This window comes from Sus scrofa, chromosome 17 (assembly GCF_000003025.6).
Source record: "Sus scrofa isolate TJ Tabasco breed Duroc chromosome 17, Sscrofa11.1, whole genome shotgun sequence".
In the NCBI taxonomy this organism is placed as follows: domain Eukaryota; kingdom Metazoa; phylum Chordata; class Mammalia; order Artiodactyla; family Suidae; genus Sus; species Sus scrofa.
In genome coordinates, this window is record NC_010459.5 from 13,906,504 (window position 1) to 13,931,070 (window position 24,567).

The following is a 24,567-nucleotide window of genomic DNA, read 5'->3' on the forward strand; positions in this document are numbered from 1 at the left end:
ATAATACCATTACATACTAATCAAATGCACAATTTCTTCCTATCAACTAATACCCAATGCAATGTTTTCATATTGTGTCAAAACTTTGTTACAGGTGACTTATTTATTTCATCAGGTTCCAAAAAAAGTCCCAAGGATTTTACATCCAGCTGAACTCTCCTTCAAGCCTAAATGCCATAGATAAATTCCCATCCAAAACTATTCCCATGATCCAGCCCTTCTCTTCGAAACTAACACCATTGTTCTACTTCTCTAACTTCAGCGAACACATGAATCACACAGAAATTGTATGAAAATGGCATGTTCTGATTCAGCAGGTCGTGGTTGGGGCAGATATTCTGCATTCTAACAAAACTTGTAGGTAATGATGCTAGTGATGCTAGTCCATGGAGACTATACTTTGAATATCAAGGGTCTAAAGGAATAACTTTAGTCAACCAGGAAGTTACTGGGAAAACCAGTAAAAGGCCTGACTCAAATTAACTGTAGAAATAAAACTAAAAGTTAGGATTAGGTTGCCAGAATATACAAATGTCACGTGCACCAAAAATATTACATTACAATTAATAAAACGTGAGAGGGAAAAGGAAAAAGGTAAGCAGTAAAGTTAATTGTCATAACACTTAAATCTGATAAATCAATTACAATGATGAGCAGAAATAACATTTCTGACCAAATTCAGATAATAGAGAAAAGAGCAAGAGGCTGGAAGGAAACACACACCAATTTTGTTACTATTCATAGCAGGAAACTGAAGGACAATGAAATAAAGGATTAGGTAGTTATGATTATACAGGTGTCCATCAGAATAAAAGCACAAAGATTTTAAATGTCACAACACAAAAATAAAACAGAAAGAAATAAATGTAAATAGGCTAGGAGTTCCCGTCATGGCTCAGCGGTTAACGAATCTGACTAGCATTCATGAGGACGCAGGTTCAATCCCCGGCCTTGCTCAGTGGGTTAAGGATCCAGCGTTGCCAGGAGCTGTGGTGTAGGTCACAGATGTGACTCAGATCCCACATTGCTGTGGCTGTGGTGCAGGCCGGCAGCTGTAGCTCTGATATGACCCCTAGTCTGAGAACCTCCATATGCCACAGGTGTAGCCCTAAAAAGCAAAAAAAGTAAATAAATAAAATAAAATAAAATAAAATAAAATAAATGGAAAGAGGCTAAACTCAACTATTAAAGGAACAAATTTTAAGACTTTCTCAGAGTTCCTGTCATGGCGCAGCGGAAATGAATCCAACTAGGAACCATGAGGTTTCGTGTTCGATCCCTGGCCTCACTCAGCGGATTAAGGATCCAGTGTTGCCGTGAGCAGTGGTGTAGGTCACACACTTGGCTTGGATCTGGTGTGGCTGCAGCGTAGGCTGGCAGCTACACCTCCGATTAGACCCCTAGCCTGGGAACCTCCATATACTGCAGGTGTGGCCCTAAAAAGACAAAACACACACAAAAAAAACTTTCTCAAAGCAAAACTCAACTCTATACCAAATATAAAAGATACACCTAAAGCAAAGTGATTCAGAAAGGTTGAAAAGAATTGGTAAAGTATATAACAAAAATGCAAATAAAATCTTAATTATCTTCAAACAAGGTAAAGAGTGATAACCAAGACAATTATGAGCATGTTTTAAATAATAAAGGGTACAATTTACTATAAACATGTTATAAGTAATTTATGTACAAATAAGAGAATCATATAAAAAAATCTAAGAAATAATAGGAGAAATCTGAAAAATACGAGTAATGGGAAATCAATCTCTCAATTTATGGCAGATCAGATAGCAGGCAAAAGACACAACACAACAAGATACAAAATATAACCCATAAATATGTAACTCTTTTCAACTATCTGGAACACAAAAATTCACAAAAAAATATTCACAGAAATATAAGAAGCATTTTAATGTATTCCAAAAAGGAATACAAGTAACACTTTCTGATCATAATGCAACGAAACTGGAAATTTATAACATAAACAATCAAAAGCTCTCAATCTGTTAATTTTAAAAGCCCCTTAAAGGGCAAAGGGCAAAGAAGACATACAGTCCAAAATAGTAAACTGTTTAGAAAATACAAATTTGGGACAACTAGGTTAAGTAGAAGGCAGTGAAGAATGCAATAACTTGGAGGAAACGTTTTGATATACAAAGTTCCCAATTGAAGGAATTATTTAATAAGTAAAAGCTAAGAAATTTCTTTGAAATCACAAAGCAGTTTAAAAATAAATTGGTTGGAGTTCCCGTCGTGGTGCAGTGGTTAACGAATCTGACTAGGAACCATGAGGTTGCGGGTTCGATCCCTGCCCTTGATCAGTGGGTTAACAATCCGGCGTTGCCATGAACTGTGGTATAGGTTGCAGACATGGATCCTGCATTGCTGTGGCTCTGGCATAGGCTGGCAGCTACAGCTCGGATTCGACCCCTAGCCTGGGAACCTCCATATGCCGCAGGAGTGGCCCAAGAAATAGCAAAAAGACAAAAATAAATAAATAAATAAATAAAAATAATAAAAATAAATTGGTTAAAATAACTGTACTACCTAAAAGAGAATTATTCAACCAAGTGGAGAGTCAAGTGAATATTAACTGTTTCTTGGGTTAGTAACAGTTTATTTGTAACCTTGATTCTGCTGAAAGACAACTTTCTGTTAAAAGACAACTTTCTGCTGAAAGACAATGTTCTGTATTAATAAAAATGAAAAAAATTTAAAAAACAAACTAAACAAAACAAATTTGGGAGTTCCCACCGTGGCTCAGTTAATGAACCCGACTAGTACCCATGACGACACGGGTTCGATTCCTGGCCTTGCTAGGGATCCGGCATTGCCATGAGCTGTGGTGTAGGTTGCAGATGCAGCTCGGATTACGTGTTGCTGTGGCTGTGGTATAGGCCAGCAGCTACAGCTCCAATTGGACCCCTAGCCTGGGAACTTGCATATGCTGTGGATGCAGCCCTGGGGAAAAAAAAAAAAATACAATTTTATTTAGAATTACACATGAAAACCCACTGCTAAAGCAGTGCTTAACAGAAAATCACACTTACAGCAAACTAAGCCTCAAAAGATAATAGAAAAATAACAGGAAAACTCGATAAATAAAAAACCAGATACATTAGAAAACAAAATGCAGTTGCACTAAATAAAATTTTGTTCCTTTTTTTGTCTTTATAGATGCAAATGTGGAAATTCCCGGGCCAGGGACAGAACCCGTACAGCAGTTGTGACTTGCACCACAGCTGCAGCAACACCAGATCCTTAAACTCACTGCACCACAGGGGAATTTCCTAAAATTTAGTTCTTTTAAATTAAAAAAGACAACAACTAGCTAATCCAGGGAAATAAAAATGGAGCAATATGGTAGAAGAAAAGATAAATATACAAAATCAAAAACAAGGTAGAAATAATCACAGAAATAAAGGAATTAAAAAGCATAAAAATCCATCTTGAGCAAGAACTGAGCAGTTCTATGTATATAACTTGAAAATTGGAATGAGTCAATTTTTTAGAAAAACTACTTTACCAAAAGTGACTCCAGAAAAAAATAAGCTCAATTTGACTGATTCCCAAAGTAAAAACAGAAATTCTGAAGGGTATGTCAAAACATCTGCAACTCAAATCAAAAAGGGTGAATCTCTCCTAGAAGTCAGTAAAAAGACCGAGAGCCAATTCTAAAATTGCACAAAAGATAAGTCAGACAATATACAGAAAGGGATATCAAGTGGCTCTTAAGCATGTGAAATAGAGATGCAATCTCAGCAATGAAAAACACAAGATAAAACTACAGCATGAAAACCAAATTGAGAGACATACTACAAAATAAACTGGCCCATACTCCAAGGTAAAGAAAGACAAACAACACTGACAAGCTGTTCCAGATCAAAGGAAACTAAAGATGCACATAACAATTAAATGCACTAAGTGATACCTATTTGGATCATGGAACTAAACTTTATCTATTTATTATTTAGCTATAAGGGACATTATTGGGACAGCTGAGGAAATTCAAACGAAAATTATTAAGCTTCATTTTTAAACTGAAATTAATGAAATCAACTAATTATCAACAATAGTATCAATGTGAATATCCTGATGTCTTTGTTTTTAGGAAATATGCAATGAAGAATTTAGGGATAAAAGAGCACTGTGTCTGTAACTTACCTTTGAATAGTTCAGAATTAATATACAGAGAGAGAGAATGATTAAGCAAATGTAGTAAAATGTCAACATTTGTGCACTCTGGATGGCCGATATACAGGAATAGTTCACATTATTTTTAGAACTTTTCTATAAGTCTGAAATTATTTCACAATAAAAAGTTTAAACAGTATTTAAAAAACTATCTTGACGCTTTTCATTTACATTGGCAAAAATTCTTAAGTTTGATAACAAAATCTCTGTAAAGTTGTAGAGAAACTTGCTCTCTCATATATCCACTGAAGAATAAACTGGTGTAACCCCATGGAAGACAATTTGGTAAAGTCTATATAAATCACAAATTCATATGTTCTTTCCTCCAGCATTCTATCTTTAGAAATTGTTCTAGACTTATGTGTATGAGAAAGGACCTGTGTATAAGGCTGTTCACTGTAGCACTGATAACAACAGCAAGAAGACACAAATCCCCATGCCTACTCCCTGTCCCCCCCAAAAAGAATGCCAATCTACAGGAGACTAAATTATGGGAAGTCACTATGCAGCGTAAAAATATTAATAAAAGGCAAAAGAGATCTCTTTGTAAGTGGTAGGGAAAGATCTCAGGACATATGGTAGGCAAATAAAAAAAGACAATGCAATGTACATATAGTATTTATGGGGGGAAGAAGAACAGAAAAAACACAGATTCAAAATTGCTTATACATGAATCAAGTGCCTTAAAAAAAACCCAATAAACTAATAATAGTGATAAATTTTTTAAATAGGGGAGTGTGGGACTGGATGGATAGGAAACATAATGGAAAGGAAACTTAACTATGTACCTCCTACATGTTGATTATTTAAACCACAAGATTATCTATTTAAGATACTTAAATTAATTAAAAAAAACTTCCATATTCATTCACTAACCTGGTGAGATATACATTATGTAGGTAGGGGAGGGGGAGACTAGAGTAGCTCACATCTTTGGTACAACACTCCACTCGTGTGTGTGCATGAGTGGAGAAGGATGTGAAAAACAAACACAAGACTGCCAGCTGCCAGTTATGCTGCATAGACCAAGAACGGAGGCAGCACATTTTAAACTGTTTAATACAATTTTGGAGTGTTTACGTAAAACAAGCATGCTCAAGAGAACTTTGTTTTTCAAGAACAGCTGGTACTTGAATAAAAGGTAGCTTAAAGAGAATCTGCAAGGATCACAAAATCAAAAAAAGTTTAAAACTTTTAACTTAAAAATGTATCTCTGAGCTTCCACTGTGGCTCAGTGGAAATGAATCTGACTAGAATCCAAGACGATATGGGTGTGATCCCTGGCCTCGCTCATTAGGTCAGGGATCTGGTGTTGCTGTGAGCTGTGGAGTAGGTCGCAGATGAAGCTCGGATTCCACGTTTTGCTGCGGCTGTGGTGTAGGCTAGCAGCTGTAGTCGACTTCTAGCCTAGGAACTTCCATGTGAGGCAGGTACGGCTCTATGAAGCAAAAAATAAAATAAAAATTTGTATGTATCTCAAAATTATGAAATAAGTTTATCTTATCCTATATTTAACAAACATTGTGATAACTGCAACTGTATGGTTGAAACAATGGACAGAAAAGGACAAATAGCAGCCAAGGCAGCATAGTCAAGTGGAGACTGTAACTAGTTTACTTCCAACTATTTTCACATTTTGACAATCTCTGCTCCCTAAAAGACTTGTGCTATTTTATACACTCTGTCATTTACTTTTCACAATGGCCCTGGAAAGTTCTATGTTGTTATGACCCTATCTGGCAGAGGAGGAGCTGGTGACTCTAAGAAGAAGGTGAGTGTGGCTGAACAGACTGTCACCAAAGGCTACATCTGCCACCATGTGACACAGCCGCCCAAAAAGAAACAGAGTTGCTTTTTAGAAGTCATCAGAAACAACTGATTTTCTGAAATTATGATTAATAATGATTTGCTTCACCACCGTAACTATTTCACATACTTCTGTAAATAAATTTTGTGAAGATCTGTTCTGTAAAACAATAAAATAGCAACATTTCAATAGGACTATCTAAGCCTCCTACTTCATTGTTTAGTTTTTGTCCCAAATATCCTCATTCTCATGAAATTCAATTCCCTCAACACCCCTAATTTAAGAATCACAATATACTGAGGTCCATACTGAGTATTGGACATGAGTCCCAACATCATCCTATGGACTCATGACTGATGATTTGAGGCATCGCCCTTTCAATCTTTTCAGAAAAAAGTCCTTTTGAGAAAATTGCAAGATGTGTCTTAGAGCTAATACCATATTAACCAGCATTTACCATAAGAAGTTCTCAACACAAGAAAAGTCAAGTTTGTTTTGTTTTGTTTGCTTTTTAGGGCTTCACCTGCAGCACACGGAGGTTCCCAGGCTAGGGGTGGAATGGGAGCTGCAGTTACTGGCCTACTCCACAGCCACAGCCACATGGGATCGGAGCCAAGTCTGCAACCTGCACCACAGCTCAAGGCAATGCTGGATCCTTAACCCACTGATGGAGGCAAGAAATCGAACCCGCAACCTCATGGTTCCTAGTTGGATTTGTTTCTGCTACGCCACAATGGGAACTCCCAGTCAAGTTCTTGATGATTCAAGGAAATACATCACAATGCATAGCTCAATATAATGAAGAAATCCTATGAATATGGAGAACACACAGGACAGCCTCTTGCTCCCCTTGAACAGTCCTTTCTTATTTCACAGTGAGGTGAGCTCTCTGAACGAGAGCCTTTCAATGCCACTTGAAAAGCAAGATGGCAAAGGGCAGCATCCTCTGGTGAGAGGTTTTCTTTGTACAAATTTAAGACAGCAAAGGACCTAAATATTCATTTTCTTCACCTTTTTAACAGGGATAGTGAAAGCACCTTTCTAACAGTGTTGCTATAGGACTAAACATGACAGGTTGCTTAAAGCACACAGCCAAGGGTCTGGGACCTTAGCACTGTTCAACACACCATAACTCTTTCTCACCATCTTCACCACTTCATAAGAGAAGAAAAACGACCAGTAAAATAGGTAGATAACCTATTTCACTAGTATTCAAGGAAATACACATGTATCAATGTTTAAATGATGAAAAAAAAGTTCACCCAAAGAATAAACGTCCAGCATAAATGTGCTAACATTAGTATACTAGACATCTTTCCTGCCAACTTTCCTGCCAACAGATCAGGAAAATGTACAGATGTTTAAAAACCTGAAGAATTAATGCTCCCTACTATTCATTTCAAAAGACAGTCATCAATTCCTAGACAGTAAACACCTAAATTATGACAGCCTATAGCCTGGAAATTCTAGTGCTGCTTTGATTAAGGACCAAGTACCTGAGGACTGGATGCAGCCCAACAAGTGAGAAGCATGTGCCTCCTGGATATTGAAACCCAAGCTGGACCGGCAGTAGACCCTGCCCAGATACTGCCCTGTGGGATTTGTCCCCGCTATAGACCGTAGGCATCGAGCCACATGCCAACCATGGATGCTCCCATCTCTGTGCTCCAAGGAGCAACTCTGCAGAAATGAACATTTCAGCATGAATCTACCGTCCACAAAACTTATAACAGCTTGACCAAATAACAGCAATACTGGTCAAGACAGCCTAAAACGAAATGTCCATCTCCCAACTGGAAAAGGAAGAGAGAGAGAAAGAGAAAAAGAAAGAAATCACACTGATTATTCAAGAATTTCAATATAACTTCTTTCATTTTTTTATCACTTCAGTGATACCAGTGTAAACTTACTGCCCTGATACCCAAGCTAGGTACTATGTTTGTGCACATCAACTTCTTAGTGCCTGTTATGAGAATATGTAGTATACACTGTCTACAGTGTAATACAGTGGAGTGCTTCTAGAATATAATGCCTCATTATATAAGGTGACTAGTAAATTTTCATAGTAAAAATAAAATCTGTTTTAAACATTTGTTCAATGAAGTGCAAATGAAATTGAGAAGTCTTAAGGCTATGCTGCAGTCTGGAAATGCCATGTTATCAAAAACTTTTCAAATGTGTTAGGCACAGTGGCATACATACACACACAAAGAGAAGAGTTAATCAAGGTATCTGAACCCTCTCTGGGCAGTTCTCTCCAGGCCTCTATGAATGTGGTCTCACAGACTGACCTGACAAGAAAATAAGATGAGGGAGAAAAAAAGATTCTCCTACTTTAGTGTATGATTTCTACTACTTTGGTCAAAGATCTTTGTCCAAGGGGTTTTAACAGTATAACCTAACTACCGGTTTCACTTATTTACTGTACGCATAATATATGCACCAGGCATAATGCTAGCAATTTTATATATATTATTTCATTTAATCCTCAGAAATGCTAATATTTTTATACCCACTGTACTTTTTAATTTTTTTTTAGGGCTGCATCTGTGGCACATGCAAGTTTCTGGGCTAGGGGCCAAACGGGAGCTGCAGCTGTAGGCCTACATTACAGCCACAGCAACACTGGATCCAAGCTGCATCTCTGACCTATGCCGCAGCTTGCAGCAACACTGAATCCTTACCCCACTGAGCAAGGCCAGGGATTGAATCCACATCCTCATGGACACTATGTTGGGTTCTTAACTCTCTAAGCCACAGTGGGAACTCCCTATACCCACTTTAGAGATGAGGCAATTGATGCCTGGAGAGCTTAAGTAATTCCCTCAGGTCTGAGTCACATTAATACCCAGACCAAGCTCTTAACCGCTTCCCTATGGCATCCAGGCTGAGGTTTTCAAAAATATATAGGTAAGGGCCTCTACATGGTTCTCACATTAACTGCCATTAAAACAATTAAAAATTAGTAACTTCTATTCCTCACCACTTGTTCTATTGCCTTTATAAAGAGAACACACATACACACACATAAGTGCATGTGCATCTGCCCACTCGGGAGGTTAGAGACAAAACCCAAGAAGGGTGTACAGAATTTGGGACAGCAGTGGTGGGTGCATGGGCAGGGCCAAGGGAAGGGGGTACCTTTTCTGCAATGCCATTTTCTGTCGTGTATATTGCCATGAGTTCAGTGTCTTCATTGTCCTGTTCTCCACTGGACGTGGCACCTCCATTGATCACCACCTGAAGAGAAACACTTCATTTAGAGGCTTTTTTCACCCTTCACCACTCTGTTGTATGAAAACATTTTTCCCCAAATTAAAAAAACAAAACACATTTTTCACTTATCCAATTAATTAGCCAAGTTTTAAGTTTTCTTAAATGAAACTCGCGACAAGCGTGTGCTACACCAGTGACCATAATGTGTTTTTGATGGAGAAACATACCACATGTCCTATAGAGTGAAGCTACATGAATGTGTGTGTGTGTGTGTGTGTGTTTTCAGCTGAAGGAGACCAGAAAGGGGACATCCAAAAGAACTACAGAAACAGGAACCCCAGCACCCTCCAGGGGCAAGGGAGGCTTGACTGAGAGAACAGATTGCATCTCAGTGTGTGAGCTGCCTTGCTTAAGACCCTTCCCAAGTAAGGCCTGGTAACAACTGCTGTGTCCCTACAGGGAAAAAAAACATGCCAGTTAAGAGCAACTGACACCACAGCCCACTGGTGTGTGCACTTCCTTGTGGCACTGGGGCAGGAGCTGTCTACATCTGCAAAATCCAGTTTCTGGGCCCTCAAGGTAAAGACTAGAAGTTATCGTGAGACTCAAAAGAAAACACCTGGACAGCCAGCAGGTCATGACACCACTTCATGTCTATGCTTGGTGAGATGCAACAGAGTCACTTTAGGTCCTGGCTACTGCAGCAACAACCTTAAAATATGTTCAGTCTTTAACCTAATGACTCCATTTTTAAGAATATATCTTCAAAAAATAATAATGAAAATAATGGATAATAGCACTTTTTTTTTTTTTTTTTTTTTTTTTTAATGGCTGCACCTATGGCATATGAACGTTCCCAGGCAAGGGATCAAATTGGAGCTGCAGCTGTTGGCCTACACCACAGCCACAGCAATGCCAGTTCTGAGTCGCATTTGTGACCTACACCACAGCTCACAGCAATGCTGGATCCTTAACCCACCGAGTGAGGCCAGGGATTGAACCCACATCCTCGTGGATACTAGTGGAGTTCATTACCGCTGAGCCACAATGGGAACTCCCGCATTTTTTTTTTTTAAATGGCCTCACCCACAACATATGAAAGTTCCTGGGCCAGGGACTGTATCTGAGACGCTGCGGCAATGCTGGATCCTTTAACCCACTGCACCTGGGCCAGGTATTGAACCTGCACATCTGCAGTGACCTAAGCCGCTACAAGTTGGATTGTTAATCCACTGCACCAGAGCAGGAACTCCCACGATTACATTTCTTAAGTGCAGAGGAAAAAAAAAAAATACATAAAAAGTGCAATTGCAATTCTGGTGTTTTAAACACAATAAGAAAAGTAAAAGGTGAGAGACAGCTTAAGAGAAAATACAGTACAACACATAACAGATGATAGGTTTCAGTAATTCAAAGGGAATATCTGAAAATCTGTACATACAAATAACCCAATAGATAGGGGTCTCTGATCCACAGAAAAGTAAAAATATTTATACCATAAGACACACAAAAAGTTGTTCAACCTCACTTAAAATTATAGAAATGAAAATATAATTTTATTTTTAACATTAATTAGGGGAATTTTTTTTTTTTTTTTTTTTTTTTTTTGCCTTTTTGCAGTTGTCTTTGATCAATGGGGCCATTTTTACCCATTTTCCCTTCACCTATTTTGGTAATTTTCTATAATGAGAACAATTTATTTTTACAACAGGGAATTAATTTTAAAAAACTAAAGACTAAGGCAGTCCGGAGAGATTTCTATCCACTTATTTTTTAATTGAGGAAATCAGGCCAGAGAAAATTTTAGTTTCTTATTCAAGGTCACATAAATTATATAATCCAAGTCTGAAGCCAGTTTTAAGGTATCTCAAAAATCTCAATTAACAGTACATAATTCCTACAGGATAAAATATGCTTATTTCAAACAGAGTTGCTTTTAAAACTATCTCTAAGTCATGCTATATAGCTTTTTACACAAGCCAATTGGGTTTGTGGCATTTGCCTACAAAACTAGGTGCCAGCAGGATATACATTCCCAGCCAAGTGCAAGTCTTTGTCACAAAATTCTAACTATCAGAACCATATTACAAGTCATATCACAGCAGCACTCACCCACTGAGAAGCCAAGAGGTACACACACTCAGGATGAACTGTCTTAAAACAACTCACAGACATAGAGAATAGCCTTGTGGTTGTCAAGGGAGAGAGGGGTGGGGGAATGGATTAGAAGTCTGAAACTAGCAGATGCAAACTATTACTTATAGAATAGTTTAACAGAATAGATAAACAACAAGGTCCTACTGTATAGCACAGGAAACCATATTCAATATCCTGTGATAAACCATAACAGAAAAGAATATGAAAAAGAATATGTGTGTGTATGTATGTATGTATGTATGGGTGTGTGTGTGTGTGTGTGTGTGTATATATATAAATAAATATATAAAACAATCACTTTGCTGTACAGCAGAAATCAACACGATAAATCAACTATGCTATAAAGTAAAAAAAAAGTTTATTACTAAGTCATGAGGAAAACCTAGATCTGATTTAAAGTCCTACCCCAGCTAAAACTAACCATCTATATTCATCGCCAGTTGCTGCAGAGGGAAAAACTGCTTCATGGGTATGGGATTTCCTTTTGGAGTAGCCAATATTTTGGAACGAGACAGAGATGATGGTTGTACAACACTGTGACTGAATTAGATATCGCTGAATTGTTCACTTTTAAATTATTAATTTCGCTGTATGAACTTCACCTCAATAATTTTTTTTAATCCAAAAAGTAGAATCTTGCAGGAGTTAGCAAAACCCACTCTTCCCCTGATTTAACCCATTCTCACACACACACAATTAAATAAACAGGTACTATAAAATACTGCAGATGCTCCCCAGCCTAAAACAATGCTCACACATTGATTCAACAAACCCTGTTTGAGCATCTGCTGTACCCAGCCTATCAGGATACAGTCCTGACACCCCCCAGGAGCTCACAAACAGGGTTCAACAAACCCTGTTTGAGCATCTGCTGTATCCAGGCTACCAGGATACAGTCCTGACACCCCCCAGGAGCAGTATCAGGTTAAGGACTCAACACAGGATGCAGCATAGAGTCTGAAAGGTGTGGTCAGGACAGGTGTGCCATGATCCAGTGCAGGCTTTGGATGACCATGCCGACTACAGCAGGAAAGTGGAAGTAAAGGGGATGATGATGGGAACAGAGGCAGACAGACCCTTTATGAGGTTACTCCCAGACAAGAAGGGATGTGGCCTGGACTAAGGTTTTAACACTGTTCTGGGAAAGGTGGTCTGGTTCAAGAGCAAGGATGCTTAATGCTGCCTGGGAACTGCCCAAACAGGAGCCGCAGCACCACAGCTCTACAAAGTGAGTGCAGGAGAGATACCACGTTACTTTGGCCACGCCCCAGCCCTGGACTGGGTTTTGGAGGCAGAAAAGTAAACCATCCAAGCCACTGTCCAGTTCCCTCACCTGGGCAGCGGAACAGATGGGTGGAGATGCTGGTCCCCAAAAAAATTGTGCAGAGTGACAAATTGGTACAACGGAAGTTTACAAGCCAGTTCCAAATGTGTGGATCCAGAGAAATCATCCCATAAAGCACGTTTACTTTCCCAGAGCAGCGTGGGAAGTTTATTTAACTATAGGTCATAGTATTATTGACCTATGATTTCTAACATATTTCCATAGGTAAAGCCACCCCTGGGGACCTCGGAGCCCATCTTCCACCCCAGAAGCCTAATGTTCCACAACTGAGCCACTGCCTCTCTCCAAGCCACTCTCACTCCTAAAAGGAAAATGTGCACCTTCTTCCCAGGCCCCTGCTCCAGCAGTCCATCTGCACTCCAACTGGGAATGGGAACAAACACGGAAAGTGAGAGGTTCTCAAACAAATGAGAGAGGAAATAGGTTTTTACTGAAGGGAGAGGGGGATTCACCACCAGAGAGGGAAGCTCACTGGGGCTGCCTGTCTGACCTGCTGTGTCTCCTGTGCTTAATGTACAGAGAGTAACTAAACAAGGCTGAAAGAGTAAGAGTAAAGCACTAGTTGTTGTACTAATATTTTCCCTTTTGTTTATTAAATTAGCTAATTTAATGGTCCATTTAAAAAACATGAAATTTAATTCTAAAAATTAAATCAGTTCTTCAGGAAAAACGGAGCTTTTTTAAAAAAAGATTAAAATGTTGCTGATACTATGAAAGTTCCACATTTTAGAACTTCTAAATATTATTTCAACTGGGAAATGTCTTGGAAAGCTTGCTAAACTTAATAAAAATGGATTTTCTTTTGGCATCTCAGAAATCTTCGTGTCTTTCATCTCAGGAAATTAATCAAGTTTTTATTAAGAAAATATATATCAGGAGATTATTTTAAAATGCTTCAAGAACAATGACCTTTCTCCTCCCAAAACTATTTGAAATCAAACTTGTGGCTTTAAGTTTTTTCCCCTAAACTAATAGTATACAATCACTCAATCAGAAAAGCGGGTTCTCTCTGTCTAAATTTGTCCAGTTGACTCTGTCTCCAACATGCAGGGCTAAGCTGCCTTTGCTGGGGGTGCGAGAATGTGCCTAGTGCTCAATAAATTTTGTCTTTCTTGCTTTTATTTCTACTAAGCTACAACAATGTTAAACTAATTGTTGCTGAACAGTAATTCTGATATGGTCAAATGTACAGGAAGCAAGAGCGACAGGCGTGATAGCCCAGGAATCCCATGCTGAGCATAATTATGACCACAATGCCGGTTTAAACTGATAGCTGAATGAGCCTGTGGTTACTCAAACAAAAGCAGAAGGATACGGGTACAGGCATGGGGAAACCGTGCCTTTGACCAGAGGGTTCAGGACTCAATTTATCGCCTATTGGGCATCTGGTAAAATTCACCCACCACTGACTACCATGTGTCTGGTAGTCAAGTGAGCCATTTTATACTAAAATAATCATTTTTCAGAGTAGTAATGATGTTTCCCGAATTACTCAGAGCTTTCTAATAAAAAGGTAACATGTATTACCCCCCACCAACACAAACACATACAATTATTTCTTCTGATATCTATATTTATATACTATAATTAAAACGTGTTTTAGGAGTTCCCACTGTGTCTCAGTGGTTAACAAACCCAACTAGTATTCTTAAGAATATGGGTTCAGGGAGATGGGATTAAGATGGCGGAATAGAAGGACTGGAGCTCAACTTCTCTCAGAAAAACAACAAAATTCACAACTAAAGACTGAGCAATCTCCACCCAAATGGACCGGAAACCCATACCCTCCTCCAGAAGAAAAAGAGGAGGCCACATCCACAGGTAGGAGGGGTGATTTCGTGATATAAACAACCCATACCTCCCGGGTGGGAAGCTCCACAGACTGAAAACTAACTGGCTCACAGAGACTCACCTTCAGGAGTGAGAGTTCTGAGCCCCACATCAAACCCTCACATGCTGGGATCTGTCACCGGGAGAAAGAGCCCCTGGAGCATCTGGCATTGAAGGCCAGTGGGGCTTGTGCGCAGGAGCTCCACAGGGCTGGGGGAAACGGAGACCCCATTCTTAAAAGGCACACACGGACTTTCACGTGCACTGGGTCCCAGGGTAGAGAGAGGTCTCCACAGGAACCTAGGTCAAACCTGACTGCAGTTCTTGGAGGACATCATGGGAAAACAGGGGTGAATGCGGCTTGTGAGGGAAGGACATTGAAGGCAAAGCTCTCAGGAATATTCAGCAGTTGCCTTTCTCTGGAGGAGGCCATTTGGGGAAAATCTGGCCCCACCTGTCAGTCAGTGCTGAGAAGCCCCAGGGCAAACAACAACCCAGGTGGGATCACAGCCCCACCCCTCAGTAAACAGGCTACCTAAAGAGCCTCAGGCACACAGAAGCCCCTAATCCCCACCCACCAGAGGGATTAGAATCGGCTCCACCTACCAGTGGGCAGGCATCAGCCCCTTCCATCAGGAAGCCTACAGCAAGCCCCCCATACTGACTTCAGCCACAAGGGGGGCAGACACCAGAAGTAAGAGAGACTACAACTCTATTATCTCTTAAAAGGTCACCACACCAAAAACCTATAAAAAGGAAAAGACAGAGAACTACAACTCAGATGAGGGAGAAAGGAAAAACCCCAGAAAATCAGCTAAGCGAGGAGGAGATTCTCAGCCTCCAGGAAAAAGACTTTAGACTGTGGATGCTGAAGATGATGCAAGACATTGGAAATAAACTGGAGGCAAAGACGGATAACTTACAGCAAACACTAACCAAAGAGATACAAGATATAAAACAAACAAGAAGAGATGCAAAATACAATAACTGAAATAAAACATCCACTAGAAGCAGCTACCAGCAGAATACAGGAGGCAGAAGAACGAATAAGCGAGGTGGAGGACAGATTAGAAGAAATTATGGATGCAGAACAGAAAAGAGAAAAAAGATTGAAAAAAAAATGAAGAGAGTCTCAGGGAATTCTGGGATGTTAAACGCACCAACATCAGTATTATAGGGGTGCCAGAAGGAGAAGAGAGAGAGAAGGGGGCAGATAAAATATTCCAAGAGATAATAGCCGAAAATTTCCCTAACATGGGAAAGGAACCACTCACTCAAATACAGGAAGCACAACGAGTACCATATAAAATAAACCCAAGGAGGAACACACTGAGACACATAATAATCAAACTGACCAAAATTAAAGACAAAGAGAAAATCTTGAAAGCCAGCTAGGGAAAAGAAACAAGTAACATACAAAGGAACCCCAATAAGGTTATTGGCAGATTTTTCAGCAGAAACTCTGCAGTCCAGAAAGGAGTGGCATGATATACTTAACGTGATGAAAGGAAAAAACCTCCAACCAAGAATACTCTACCCAGCAAGGCTCTCATTCAGATTTGAAGGAGAAATCAAAACCTTCTCAGATAAGCAAAAGCTGAGAGAATTCAGCAACACTAAACCAGCCTTACAACAAATACTAAAGGAACATCTCTAGGTAGGAAAGAAAAGATCAGCAACAGGAAACAAAAATGCCACAAATGACAAGGCTCACCAATAAAGGTATATATATAGCAAAGATACGAAATCATCCATGCACAATTATACCATCAAAATCAGAAATCATGAGAAGAGGTGGGTACAAATGCGGGACACCAGAGATGAACTTGCAATTAAGAGAACAACAACTTAAAACAATCTCATACACATATAGACTCTTACATCAAAACTTCAGAATAACTGCAAACAAAAAATCTACAATTGATACACAAACAAGGAATCTCTGGAGAAGAAATATATCTCATAGTAAATAAGTGCATAATCCACCATGAAGGGGGTCATTTGACATCATTCTTGGAATGCTGAAGTCTTCTTGGATCTGATTCTGATTTCCTCTCCATCAAAGAACTTATGATAATTATAATTAAATAATGCCCCTGTACAATTAAATAATACAGTTCTACAATTGTATTTTTTTTTTTTTTGGTCTTTTTGTCTTTTGTTGTTGCTATTTCTTGGGCCGCTCCCGCGGCATATGGAGGTTCCCAGGCTAGGGGTTGAATCGGAGCTGTAGCCACCGGCCTACGCCAGAGCCACAGCAACGCAGGATCCGAGCCGCGTCTGCAACCTACACCACAGCTCATGGCAACGCCGGATCGTTAACCCACTGAGCAAGGGCAGGGACCGAACCCGCAACCTCATGGTTCCTAGTCGGATTCGTTAACCACTGCGCCACGACGGGAACTCCTACAATTGTATTATTAATAACCATTTCTCTCCATGGTACAATGTAAAGTCTATAATGTCTTGTTTATCACATCACCTAGAATGGTGTAATGCCTTTATTGAAGAATCAATGAGATGGAACAAATTGTGAGGACATATTTATATAGTTACACTGTTTTTTTAACCAATTTATGCATTTTATATTTTACTTATTTTCAGAGGGTGTATTATTTTTGTTATGCTTACCAGTTAAGTTATTCTTTTTACTATGCTATATAAAATATTTAATGGTATATAAGGCTTTCTTCTTTATAAATTTTAGTTGCATAATATAACAATTTAATATAATGCTAATTTTTAAAGAAAAATTGAAATGTAATAGATAAAACTAAGTAGTAAAGATGAAAGCCATAAAATTCGGATAAAGTATAGAATAAATTTCCTATTTGTCTCAGCATATCTTCCATTCCACTTCTCCAGTGGGAGTCACTTAATCTGTTTCTTAAGATCCATGCTATAAAAATCTGAGTGAATGTAACTGTGTGTAAATATATGTATTTTATTCTGTAAAAAAATAAAAAGAATATGGGTTCGATCCCTGACCTCGCTCAGTGGGTTAAGGATCAGGCGTTGCTGTGAGCTGTGGTGAGGTCATAGGCACAGTCGGATCTGGCGTTGCCGTGCTTTGGTGTAGGCCAGCAGCTGCAGCTCCGATTCGATTCGACCCTTAGCCTGGGAACTTCCATATGCTGTGGATGCGGCCCTAAAAAGAAAAAAGGAAAAAAAAAAAAAAAAAAAAGAATCAGTGGTGGTTGATTTAAAAAATGAATAAATAAATAAAATACACATTTCTTTAAAAAAGCGTTTTAAATGAAAAAGATGATACCAAGATTAGTGTTTCACAGCCTTTACCCCAAGCCCCCCTTTAATTAACATAATAAAAAGATTCCACCTATCTTCAACATTATTTGAAGATTAACTATCACGAAAAATAAATCAAAATGAATATAATGCAACATATGCAAACCTCCAGAGCCCATCAATCTTAGGTTATGACTCCCCAAAAGATCTAGCTGGTAAATCTAATATAACTCTACCAACTCTAAAGCTGGCAGAGGCAGCAAAGCCCATAATCTTGTTTCCATTGCTTCTTCAAACACAGTAGCCACCTGTGACACTCTCCGCGAATGGTGCAAGCAAAACCATCAGGAGCAACCAATACTGTAGCCAAAAAGCTGGCCTCCTTGCCTTGCACTTCCCAGCTCAGGTCTTCTTAGGGCAGCTCTGATTTTCTTCAGCCTTCCCTATAAAGTCTCTGGGACCACAACAGCCAGATAATCCCTCAGAGTTTCAGGTGTGTCCCACCTGTCTCCCAGCATCAGCTGTCCTTCAAGAGGAGCCAGAAGGTGTCTCATGTCTCTCTAATGACAGTCCCTAAACCAAAGGCCTGTGTGGACTGATATGCCGTCACTGGCCCACACTAAGACCCGCTGTGCTCCTGCCCCTACATATACCCCACAACCATGGTCATCGTGAAAGCTAATGCTTCTGGGCACCGATTCATGCCAAGCACTGGGCTAGGCACTTCACCAAATAATCTTCCCTTCAAAGAGATGTTTGCAAGAGCTTAATTAAGTATGTCCCTTAGACACCCCCATCCTCTGACTCTAGCACAAATCCCAAGAGCATCTATCCAGCAGGTTATAGGCGCACCATCTAAAAGGGGCCACTGTCTTTCACTCTTCTCAGCTGCTAACACTTTATAGACAACAAGCTAAATTCTCTGATATGTAGTATGTAAGGGCTACAAACCAGCAAGAAAAAGGAGAACATTCCAATAGGAAAATAAGGAAACATAAATGGTTCCTGAACATTTGAAAAGATGTTCAACCTTATTCATGAGATGCAAATTAAAACTGTAAAGGAAAACTTTTCATCTATTAAACTGGCCAAGGCCCAATCCAGACTGACCCACTGGCAAGCCTGCAGGAAAAGAGTAACACTGCAAATGAAGATGAAAGGACCTCAACAGAGGTAGCTGTAGCCCTCAAATTACCAAGACACAAGTTCCCTGCCCCAACAATCCCACTCTTGGAAATGTGTCCTCCTAATACCCCTGAGTGAAATATCTTATGTGCAAGGATTCACTGTAGTGCAAATTCTAATAACAAAATATTAGAAACAATCTAGGTATCTAACAACAGGAAACACTTAAATAAATTACGATATATCCATTACTAAAGAATGCCCTGCAGTTATGAAAAGCATGAGGGCGCACTTTATATTCTGACATAGGTACGTACAGAACATTATCCACAATATATGTGAGTAAAGCAAGAGCAAAGCTCTAGACACAGATGTTTAGATGCACACATATGTGTGAAAGTTGATTAACAAACTATTCCTATATACAAACATATTCACAAACTATTTCTTAAAATGTAGTGTGTAGGGGGAAGTGGGGTATGCAAGACAGGGAAAGAGGCCTTTTCACTTATACCCTTTGTACTCCTAAATTTTGAATCATATAAATATATTACCTAATGTTTAAAAAATAAGTTTAAAAAAATTTAAAACTAGGACTTCCTTTGAGAACCAGTTAAAATTATGGTACAGCTACTAAGTTAAATACACGTAGTTGATATGGAGGAGGAGGCAAATCCATTTGAAGTACCACCTGTCCGCAAGCAAACACAATCACAAGGCAAGGATACTCCTTGCTTTACAACCATGTATAAAGGTGGGCCCTTTTCCTGACCTTCACCACCGGTTCCAGCATGAGAGCAAGACTCCTTCCATCTGGACCACTTTCCTTCCTGGTTTCTATGAATATGGCTACAAGGACGATCCTTCAAGGAAATGGAACAGGGCAAAGAAAGATCCTCCCCGACCTCAGTGTGACTTTCAGTGTTTTGGTCAAAAAACTTTGTCAATGTATTTTGAACTTTTAACTAAAATACCCTCTAGTTTCTTCTTATCCTCTTATTTAAATGCACATTTCATATATGTCAGGTGCCACTGAGGCAGAATGATAACTCAGGTAGTCAGTGCAGGAGCATGGGCTTTGATGCATTCTTTGATGTGGCTATTGATTTGTGGCTTAAGGGCTCCAGGGAGTAACATTCCCCCACAGGGCTTGTTTACTATGGGGAGTGTACCTACGCCCAGATGGACATTAATGTCTGATCCTCTGTGACTCAGTCTATGGGAAGAGAAGGGCAAAGAAACCATGAGACTTATGGGACATTTCCACTCCTAAGACCCCTATTGGACAAGGACTGATACAGGTAACTGGGCAAGGCCAATGGGAGAAAACCACATCTTTCTGGACCCCAAGTTGGTAACCCCCATCTTTAAGGGATAAAAACCCCTATAGGACAATAGAGAGGGGGACTCTTCTTTCCCCTCCCAATCTATCCTGGGAGCTGTTCGTTTTCATGTAATAAAGACTTTACTTGCTTGCTGCCTGTGTGTTCGTGAAGTTCATTCTTCGGCTGCATGAACAAAAACCCGAATTCGGTAACATCTTTCCGACATGACCATGTTAAAAAATTTACATATATTTTCTCATTTTATCCTGAGGCAGATGCTATTTTTATTCCCATTTTACAGATTACACAACTGATGCCCAGAGAGTTTAAGTCATTCTTTTAGGGTCTGAGTCAAATTTGCAATGCAGACATTACTCCAGACCTCAAGCTTTTCTCCTCAATATCCTGGCTGAGACTTTAAAAATATCTAGATAACCACTCTGACATGCCTACCCTCCCTTGGCCCAGATACCTGTGTAGGCCTCTGAAGAAGCCTACTAGACAAGGACTGTTTCCCAAACCAGTTAACATCTATAAAACCATCAAGGGCCTGAGTCCCCTTTCAGACCCCCACCTGCCAGTCTGCAGGCTGTTCTCGGGTGTAAGGAGCACAGAGGAGGTGGAGGGGGGAGTGGAACAAACATTTAGTAATGGCGTATTTTGTCTATGATCTGATATTGCAAGGTGTAATCCCATTTACTTTTCAAATATCCCAGATTCAGAAAAAGAGGCTGTGGCTTCAAGGATAAGTACGGTTCTTACAGGTATCAAGAGGTAAACTGAGAGTTACACTTAAGGTCCCAAAGCCCCATCTCCCCACACAGATAGCTACTCCTACACAGATGGAACCAAATGGGCTCTCTCCCTCCTACCCTGGGGCTATGGGTGTTGACCAGCACAACTCTGGATGGCAATGCTACAGGTTCTCCCTTCAAATGCTACTGCTTGAGGCAACTGTAACTTTTAATAGCCTTGGGTTAATAGACAGCTCAACAGAGATAAAAGCGATGGGGTGGGGTGGAAAAGACAGACATTTACAAAGAATATAAATGGCTAAGAACAGGGAGGAAAAGTGTTCCACCTTATCATAATTCAAAACTAAAGCAAGGACCACATTGGAAAGGAAGAAGTAAAACTATCACTATTTGCAGATGACATGATACTATACCTAGAGCATCCTAAAGACTCGACCAGAAAACTGTTAGAGCTCATCCATGAAGTTGGCAAAGTCGCAGGATACAAAATTAATACACAGAAATCAACGGCATTTCTACACACTAACAATGAAAGAGCGGAAAGAGAAATTAGGGAAGCAATCCCGTTTACTCTCACATCCAAAAGAATAAAAATACCTAGGAGTAAACCTACCTAAAGAGACAAAAGACCTGCACTCTGAAAACTATATATGACACTGATGAAAGAAATCAAAGATGACACAAATAGATGGAAAGACATACCATGCTCTTGGATCGGAACAGCCAATATGATCAAAATGACTATACTTCCCAAGGCAATCTACAGATTCAATGCAATCCCTATCAAAGTACCAAGGACATTTTTCACAGAACTCAAACAAAATATTTTAACGTTTGTTTGGAAGCACAAAACACCCAGAATAGCCAAAGACATCCTGAACAAGAAAAATGGAGCTGGAGGAATCAGACTCCCGGACTTCAGACTATACTACAAAGCAACAGTCCTCAAAACTGCATGGTACTGGCACAAAGACAGAAATATAGATCAGTGGAAGAGCATAGAAAGCCCAGAATTAAACCCACGCACCTACAGCCAACTAATCTATGACAATCTAGTCTATGACAAAGGAGGCAAGAATATACAAGGGAGAAAAGACAGCCTCTTCCATAAGTGGCGCTGGGAGAACTGGACAGCCACATGGAAAAGAATGAAATTAGAACACTCCCTAACACCATACACAAACATCAACTCAAAATGGATTAAAGACCTAGATATAACACCAGACACTATCAAACTCTTAGAGGAAAACAGAGGCCAAACACTCTCTGACATAAACGACAGCAACATCTTCTCAGATTCACCTATCAGAGTAATGACAATAAAAACAAAAATTAACAAATGGGACCTAATCAAACTTTAAAGTTTCTGCACAGCAAAGGAAACCCTAAACAACACAAAAAGACAACCCACAGAATGGGAGAAAATCTTTGCAAATGAATCAACTGACATGGGATTCATCTCCAAAATTTATAAACACCTCCTACCACTCCATACCAAAAAAACAAACAACCCCATCAAAAAATAGGCAGATCTAAACAGACAGTTCTCCGAAGAAGACATACAGATGGCCAAAAGACACATGAAAAGATGTTCAACATCACTCATTATTAGAGAGATGCAAATCAAAACCACAATGAGGTACCACCTTACACCAGCCAGAATGGCCATCATCCAAAAGTCTACAAACAATAAGGGCTGGAGAGGGTGTGGAGAAAAAGGAACCCTGTTACACTGTTGGTGGGATTGTAAACTGGTGCAACCACTGTCAAAAACAGTATGGAGATTTCTCAGAAAACTAAAAATAGAACTCCCATTTGATCCAGCAATCCCACTCCTGGGCATCTATCCAGAGAAAACCATGAGTCGCAAAGACACCTGTACTCCAATGTTCACTGCAGGACTACTTGCAATAGCCAAGACATGGAAACAACCTAAATGTCCATCGACAGAGGAGTGGATCCAGAAGATGTGGTACATATATGCAATGGAATATTACTCAGCCATTAAAAGGAACAAAAGACTGGCATTTTTAGCAACATGGATGGACCTAGAAATTATCATGCTGAATGAAGTCAGTCAGACAATGCGACACCAACATGAAATGCTTTCACAGACATGTGGAATCTGAAAAAAGGACAGAATGAACGTCTTTGCGTAAGAGATACTGACTCACAGACTTTGAAAAACTTACGGTTTCCAAAGGAGGCAGTTCAGGGGGTGGGGGGATGTGCTGGGGTTGTGGGATGGAAATCCTATACAACTGGATTGTGATGAGCATTGCACAACTATAAATGTAATAAAGTCATTGAGTAATTAAAAATAAATAAATAAAAAACTAAAGCAATGAGATTTAACTTATGGATTTGTTGATGTTTATTTTTTTTATTTTATTTTTTTGTCTTTTTTGCCATTTCTTGGGCTGCTCCCGCGGCATATGGAGGTTCCCAGGCTAGGGGTTGAATCGGAGCTGTAGCCACCAGCCTATGCCAGAGCCACCTACACCACAGCTCACAGCAATGTCGGATCGTTAACCCACTGAGCAAGGGCAGGGACCGAACCCGCAACCTCATGGTTCCTAGTCGGATTCGTTAACCACTGCACCACGACGGGAACTCCGGATTTGTTGATGTTTAAATCTAACATCCTAGCACTGGCCTGTGTGCATATGCTGGGGGTGGGGGAGGTGCTCTCACACAGATGGTAAAAGTATAAACTGCCACCATAAGGTTAACATACTCCAGGCTATCATTTATTACAGCAAAGAATCAGAAGCAACCAGGGTCCCAATGTAAGCTTATAAGTTTAGGTCTATGATTTGCTATTATGTCACAATTTGAAAGTATGGGTTTCAATGACACTAATAAGCCAGGATATAAAGGACTTTATAAAGTTGTGTGTGTGTGTGTGTGTGTGTGTGTGAGAGAGAGAGAGAGAGAGAGAGAGAGAGAGAGAGAGAGAGAGAGAGAGAGAATTCGATAAGACTACCCAAATATTTGTTTCAAATCTCTGGAAAGAAAGACACCAAATTATTAGCGTGTAGTTTTTCTGGCTGATGGGAATTTATAAACAATTTGGTTATGTTTTCTAAATTTTCTGTGGTGAACATATTTCTTTTGTAAATAAGTTGTACAAATAATAAACTGACAGAAAAGAAACATACACGAATTAGAAAAAAGATACGGTGAAAAGAATATATTGGTTTTCATACTACTTCCATTTCTTTCCAACAACATACTTTATACCACAAAGCCTGGGAAGAAATATGTAAAACTTAAAAGAAGGAGGAGGAATGACCAGGTAATTACTACCACACAATCTCCCACAGCCTATTTTCTTCCTTAAGTACTTTATGAAATCCTAACAGGAAATTGGCTTTTTTTCCAACAGGATTTAAGGCTTAGACTGTGGTAAACAATTTACCACAGTCTAAGATATCTAAGATATCTTACTTCTAATCATTAAAGCTCAGGAGACTGCCTACCTATCTTGGGTGAATACAGCTAAGAAGGGAATAAAGATTTAGAGGTAGGGGTTCAGCAGGTATAAACACCTAGAAGAAAAAGAAC

General features: G+C 39.6%; 1 protein-coding gene across 9 annotated transcripts in view; it reads right to left on the reverse strand.

The window, feature by feature from the left end:
* Positions 1 to 24,567, reverse strand: part of SLC23A2 (solute carrier family 23 (nucleobase transporters), member 2) — a 163,329-nt gene that overhangs the window by 57,778 nt on the left and 80,984 nt on the right. For all 9 annotated transcript variants that reach the window (XM_021077282.1, XM_021077284.1, XM_021077286.1 and 6 more), the window contains 1 exon segment: positions 9,143 to 9,241. In XM_021077282.1, coding sequence (XP_020932941.1) covers positions 9,143 to 9,241 — 99 coding nt within the window.